General features: G+C 36.4%; 1 protein-coding gene across 1 annotated transcript; it reads right to left on the reverse strand.

Moving 5' to 3' along the window:
• Window positions 1–974: 974 nt before the first annotated feature.
• LOC122253125 (ETS homologous factor) lies at window positions 975–6,024 on the reverse strand. The gene is made up of 6 exons (XM_043015943.2): window positions 5,786–6,024; window positions 5,464–5,662; window positions 4,833–5,054; window positions 3,267–3,371; window positions 2,297–2,492; window positions 975–2,006 (listed from the first exon to the last, which is right to left on the reverse strand). The coding sequence occupies exons 1-6, from the start codon at window positions 5,921–5,923 to the stop codon at window positions 1,895–1,897; spliced, it is 972 nt and encodes a 323-aa protein (XP_042871877.1). The 5' UTR covers window positions 5,924–6,024; the 3' UTR covers window positions 975–1,894.
• Between the last annotated feature and the right edge of the window lie 1,476 nt (window positions 6,025–7,500).

Here is a 7,500-nt window from a genome sequence, read left to right on the forward strand (position 1 = left end):
TTAAAACAAAAGTACATATAATCGTAAAAATAAGGAGGCTGGCCCGGGGTACTGGTCTGCTGTGTTCGACTCCCCTATGGATTACTGCGGGATGCTGGGCGGGATAAGGATAGGATGGAGGCAGGATAGGTTAAGGAGCACGTCAAAGGGTAGCATAAACGTAGACGGGAGTGAAAAAGCGAAAGAATGAAGGAGAGGGCGAATAAGAGGGGATACGAGGGGAGGACAAGGAGGACGAGGCAAAGGAAGGGGGGGGGGGGGGTAGGAGAAGGGCCTGCAATGGGCGAGGTTGAAAGCCTCACAGTATATATATATATATATATATATATATATATATATATATATATATATATATATATATATATGTATGTATATACATTTATATCTATATGTATGAAATTTATGATATAGATGGATTATAATGACGGTAAGGATGGTAAACATAGTAATAATAAAATTATGATAATGCTAATGATAATTATTTTACGTAAGTTTAAGAAAAGGAGTAAATAGGTATGGTTAAATGAGGCTAGGAAGTGAATCCATGGTATTTAAACGTTTACGGTGCCATTGATGTGTAAAAAAAATATATAGATTAAAAAAATAGAAAATAAAATAAGATAAAACATAGTGGTCATAGTGGACAGTGCATGTTCCTGCTGTTAATGGGTAAAGTCAAGTTCATAAAAAACAGTTCTTTAAAACCAGTTAATATTTAACTGTGAACACCTGTTATCGGCTTCCGACTATATCAGTGTGAGAACATTGCTGAAGTGATCGTTATAAAATGCCCATTGCTCTGTCCCAGTGGCCATGAAATTCTTATAGGTGCACTATATAGAGAGCACCAGTATACTGTGCGATATGTTATCATTAGGTAGACTTTAACTATCTTAATTTTTCGATAAACTGAAATGAAACGCTTCATATGAACAAACATCGTTTAAGTAAATTTATTGCCTGTATTGTAATTTCAAGTTCGTCCTGCGTTTTAAGGGTTTTTTTTATCAATAGTATTAATGAGTATTCAGTCATAATCTTTGTTCCACTGCCTCCTTTATCATTCTTAAATCACTTTATTTTACTTCGTTTCGATTGGTATATCTTGGAAATTAATACTTCCTATAAATATAGAAATGGTTTATTTGTATGTATGTGTCTGCGTATTTGTGCAATTATATCATATATACAAAAATGTATTTACAACAAATCACTGTTTTGAGGTGTTTAGTATGTAACCTATGCTAATATGTTTACAATATTTTGTTTTAAGTAATTTCCTTATCTATATATACATTAAAATGTTATAATACGTCACACCTCTAAATTTGGGCCTCGTATACCCAAGCCATTGTTCATTTGCATTCAAAATCACCTGACAATTTCTTTTCGGCGTTTCTTTTTTTGTCGAAGAGTTTGCCTTTCTTCCTATTTCAGTTGTAAAGCTTGTCTTGGACTTGTCTTCTGACTGGCTATAGGTTTTCCCTTGCCGACTTCTTTTCCATTTTGCTTCTGATTATTTTTTCTACTGCCCGCATTAGGTCTTTCCTTTTTGCACCCTGTGTAATGTCCCTTGTCTTTGTTTTCTATTTTTTCCTCTTTTCATTGTTCTTCAATCCTTTCCTTCCACCGTCTTTTAAGTCTTCCTCCTTCCATCGATCTTCGTCGGTAGAAGATCGCGGGAGACAACTTGACCAAAACACCAATTCGTCTGTGATGAATATGCAGTCGTCTCTTTTAAGCTCTCGGCTCATAATTTTCAGAAAGACAGTTTGGCTCAAAAGTTGTGTTTCTGTTGTTGTTGTTTTTCTCTCTCTCTCTTTCTTCTTCTCTTTCTTCATATCACGAAGATTTCAACCGCATCTCTCTTTCTTTCTTCTTTTCTTTCTTCATATCAGGAAGATCTTAACCGCAGATCGTGTAGGAACTTCAGAGCCTTAGGACCACAACGGTACACCAGCTGCTTCTCTGACACGGGTTCCAAAGCGCCTCTGCTGTAGTGATACCTGCCATGGTGTCAGAAGATATTTATATATATTAAAGAGCGACCAAACCACACATTTACAAAACGTATATTTGTTTTTCTATTATCCCAGCTACCTCTACTATTCATAAAAGATACACGGGAATTGACAAAAAGTACACCAAAGTCGTAACTGACAATCTCGACCACCAAAGAAACATCCAAACTACCTAAATAAACCTCTCCATAAACCCCTTCCTTCTAATAACAAAATCATCCCATCCCATCTCTCTTCCTCGCACAACCTTAACCCCAGCATATCCCTTCTCCTACCTTAATCCTCTGGCGAAGTTATTATAACTCAACGGCGGGGCGTCCGGTGTTCGCGATGCCCAAATGCTCGCTATGGCGCTGGGCTTGACCAGGCGGAAGGTCGCTGCTGACTCGTTTTCCCACTTGATTAGCGATGGATTCGTTCGTGCGTCGGCAAGCAGGCGGAGCAGGAACTCCCAGTTCTTGGGACTCCGAACTGAATAACGAAAACTTATGATTGGTATTGTTGTTAATGTTATGATTATTAGTATCAATATCGTCATTTTCATTACCGTTAGTAATATCATCACCTATTATTTTTACCATTATCATTATTACTTATTCATTAGCATAGTTATCAATGAATTATCATCAAAATTGCGACCATCGAGATCAATTTGTTTATCATTATAATTATTAACGAAAAATATAATGAAACGAAACCACAGTAGGCAGCGAGGGATTCCTGGTGTCATTACTATCATCATACGCCAAATAATAATGATACTTTACTAAAATATTCATGGTAGTTATCACCATAATCATAATGATAATAAGGGTAAGGATAATAATAATGATTGTAATAATAATGGTAACGATATTAATGTGAAGATGATAGTAACAGTAATAATGATACTAATAATGATTGTAATAATAATGGTTACGATATTAATGTGATGATGATAGTAACAGTAATAATGATAATAATAATGATTATAATAATAATGGTAATGATATCAATGTGATGATGATAGTAACAGGAATGATAATAATGAAAATAATGCTGATAATAATGATAGTAATGAAAATAATGCTGATAATAATAATAATAATTATAGCAATATGATTAATAATAATGACAATAACAATAATACCAGAAATAGAAATAATGACAGAAGCAATAATGTTATGAATATAAACCAATGATTGACGAGAATAAACTCGTAAAAAATAAAGAGAAAGTAACAATAATAATCAAACATAAATTTACCTCGTTTTCTTTTCGCGGAGGGAATTTTTTGCAGAATTTCATGCTGATGCTCAAGTTCTTGGCGCGAAGATGAACAAGCCATTTCATCCAACTCATCGTGTGATTCTGTTGACGAAACATCCATTTTAAAATACTCTCGATCTTTAGGAATAAGGTAAATCAGTTACAATCGATCTGTAACTGATTCAAGGTTGTTTCTCTTCTGAAACGAAGAAAAAATAAATAAAAAGAAAATTCACTAGTCGGCACAGGCAGTATAGTCGACTTGCAGCTGATCGAAGAGTAATTCTTTTCGGCGTGTGAATAAGGTTCTCTTTAAAGCTTCGTACTTAAGACTAATCTAAAAGCGAATGAATTACCCACCACTCGGTAAGAGATAAATCAGTCAAATTGGAAAAAAAAACTCGGAAGATTAATTGAATGTTAGCATCTGTTAACGCTATATATCAACCCTTTAACCCCGCACCCACTAAGTTATGAAGGCGCGCAACAACATCGGTCTCAAGACTATATCTCGAACCACTGCTTCGAAACAGTCGCTTGTCACTGCCTCCAACCCAAGAACATACCATGATAATTCATTCAACAAAAGTCACGCATTTCTTTTTCTTTCTCTTTTGTCATTGGAGCGTTGTGAAGTTTTCTTACGATAGGCCGTTGTCATAATTTCGCTTGTATCTTGTCTCCAACCGAATATACAAATTGCTCGTTCCTGAGGGATGTGACAGCACGTGACGGAGACTAATGTTTTCAGTCATATATTTAAAGTTATTCACGCTATTTATTGTAATCTATATCTATTAATCTATTGTAATCTATATCAATCATTTATTATTTGCATTCGTATATTCTCTATATATCTATATATTTGTTTATCACTGATAAACTGAGCTCCTCCTCCACCTCACCATCACTGCATAATCTAGAAAACAGATTTAGGAAGGAAGGAATTAGGCCAAGGAAGTTTGTGAATCATGAATATACTTACTCGTATACATAAAAAGAATATCATGAACATTAGATGGATAGATAAAAAGATATATTTATATACATACATAAACACGCACACACAAATATAACCTCATATATATATATATATATATATATATATATATATATATATATATATATATATATATATATATATATATATATATTACATATATATACATATATATTCATACATATATATATATACATATATTATATGTATATATATATATTATATAAATACATATATATATATATATATATATATATATATATATACATATATATATTTTATATAAATACAGATATATATATATATATATATATATATATATTATATAAATACAGATATATATATATATATATATATATATATATATATATATACATATATGTATATACATATATACTGCTATATATATGATATATAGAACAGTCGAGCGATAAATGTTTAGCGACTTTTATGAGTAGCGCAGCTATATCTCGATTGTCGTGTACGAGGCTCGAGAGCTAAACCCAACAATTACAATTTAGTAAAGAAATCAATTCATTCTAAACACACACATATAAACTTACCACTCGATTGCACGTCCTTTTGCACTTCGCCATTGCACAGGTCGTCGACAGCAAGATTCCATCCTTGAAGATCAAAAGCCTCATCCGTCTGGTAGGAACTGAGGTCCTGGAAGGCTTCCCCCGAGAGGTCCCACTGAGCGCTCTCGTCCAGGCCTCCTTCAGGCGCCCGGGATGTCTCGTGTGTGGGTGTTCTCGGCTCTCGGTTCTTGGTACCACTCGCGGCTGTTGAATTTCGTGATTAAGAGGACTTTCTTCCAACAATGCTATCGTTATGGTGACTGTCAGCATTAGGACTATCTTCTTTACTATTGTTTTCGTCCTTTTGTTTAATAACGTTAGTCTGTTTGGTGCTTTTTATCGTTTATTATCATCACTATTAGCATGATCATCGTCGGTGGCAACATTTGCATTATTATCATATATTACCATTATCATCTTTATTTCTATCATTATTGCTGTTATTGTTATTTATATTGTTATCATCATTTATCACTATAATTGTCCTTGTTATTATCATTACTATTATCATTATTATCGACACCACCACTATCATTATTACTTTTCTCCTACTAATGTGAATAGACACACATATGGGCAAATGGATAGACTCTATCAACACTCAAAAACGTACCACAAATGTTGTTCATCTGCAGATCCCGCATCCCTTCGTAGAGCAGAGTGCCGCAAGGCTGACCCACCACCGCGCAGAAGTCGCAGTGTGAAAACTGCAAGAGCGAAGTCCCACTGGTGTCCCTAAGCCTCCACAGGTCTTCCTGGAAAGGGTCCCATCCCTGCGAGCGGAGGACGCCCGTGGCCCACTCCACGCAGTCCTTCGGGGAGCGAAAGATAACAAGAGATAAGTGGTATCATCATGGATATCTTAGTCAGTTCTAGGCGTGGCCATCTCAGCTCGTGCGAAAGGGAACATATATAGAGATTAAAAAAAAACTTACATCTCCTCTCCACTCTTCAATCGGTCGATGTTGGAACGTAAACCAGGCTTGCTCAGACGAGAAAAAGTCAACATCACACGTGACATCGTCCCTCCCACAAGCGATCGAGGACTGTTGAGTCTGGTACTCGTAATCCATCTCGAGTATTGCGTGTTGCAAAGGAAGGCCTGTGTTCTTCGACGCTCAGAGCGGGTGTCCGAGCGGCAGACTGCCTTGGCCTCGGTCATGGTTTCTGTTTACGTTGCCTAGGAACGGGGGAGGTGGTTTGTTGCGCCATCGTCACCAAGACTGGGGGTCGCTTCGTCATGGAAAGGGATTTCTCCCTTATGACTCACCGGTGATTCACGCCGAGCAGGCCTTCTTCCATAGGCATTCCGTTGCATTGCTCTTCGCGAGGATTCACTGTAGACAGGGATTCCATTTCATCACAACAAACAAACAAACAAGTTTAAAACATTCATAAACATCTACGTCATACGTATAGATTACACAACGTTACTTTATCTAGTAAACCAACCGTAGCCAAGAACACGTGGCCTCCGTCGAAACGCCTCAGGCACGATGGACGCTCGGCGCGGGAACGGTCCCTCGGCCACGACCCGCTGGCAGGCACGCAGGCTCTTCCTCTCTCTTTGGTGTTTACTCATTTGTTATCGTTATCATTGGGTTATTGGTATCTTTATTCTTTTAATGTTGATCTTTTTATTGTGATCATTATTTTCATCACTCTTATTACAATTAATACAGTTATTATTATTACAATTATTATTTTTATCATTATTATCATTATTATTATCCTATTATTATATGCTTATACAGGATATACATGTATATAAACATATACTTTTACGTGGATGTACATATGCATAAATACATACATACCTACACACACACACACACACACACACACACACACACACACACACACACACACATATATATATATATATGTGTGTGTGTGTGTGTGTATGTATGTATGTATGTATGTATGTATGTATGTATGTATATAGATAGATAGATAGAGATGCAGATAGATAGAAAAGATAGAGAGAGAGAGAGAGAAAGAGAGAGAGATTGAGAGAGATTAAAAGAGAGAGAGAGAGAGAGAGAGAGAGAGAGAGAGATAGAACTGAAACAGAAAGAGAAAGAAGAGAGAGAGAAAAAAAATAGAAAGAGAGAGAGAAAAAAAATAGAAAGAGAGAGAGAAAAAAAATAAAAAGAGAGAGAGAGAGAGAGAGTCATAGCAAGCAGGTGATTGGCACAAGCCGTAGTCAAGGGGAAGTCCCTGAATGTGGCGCATTTACGCCCGAGGGGCCTTGACGTTTGCGTCATCTGTTACGTTCTTCTCTCCGTTGCACAGGCCCTCATCATGGTGTAACAGTGCACGTGTTATGATGAGGGTGGTATGCATATTTAAGTTACAGTCAGTGAAATCAGAAAAGAAAATAAAAATATAGTAGTAATGAGCTACACTGTACACTGCGAGAGGTTCCGAGATCTCTGAAAACATTGATCCTGAGTGCGGCAGCGTAAGGTGGTGTTAAGAAGCAAGTTTTGAGTGATTCACTGTAAATGCCGAGCGTTTCTTGAGTTTGAATCCGGTTGACTTCATATTACACGTGTCTTCTCGATGACATAAGGCTTCTCCGGGAATATTAGGAGGACAAAAATAGATTTCGTCGTATGCACAAGAAGTACACAAACAAACACACACA

This window comes from Penaeus japonicus, unplaced genomic scaffold (assembly GCF_977035675.1).
Source record: "Penaeus japonicus unplaced genomic scaffold, GWHDUDI00000001_assembly GWHDUDI00000015, whole genome shotgun sequence".
Lineage (NCBI taxonomy): Eukaryota > Metazoa > Arthropoda > Malacostraca > Decapoda > Penaeidae > Penaeus > Penaeus japonicus.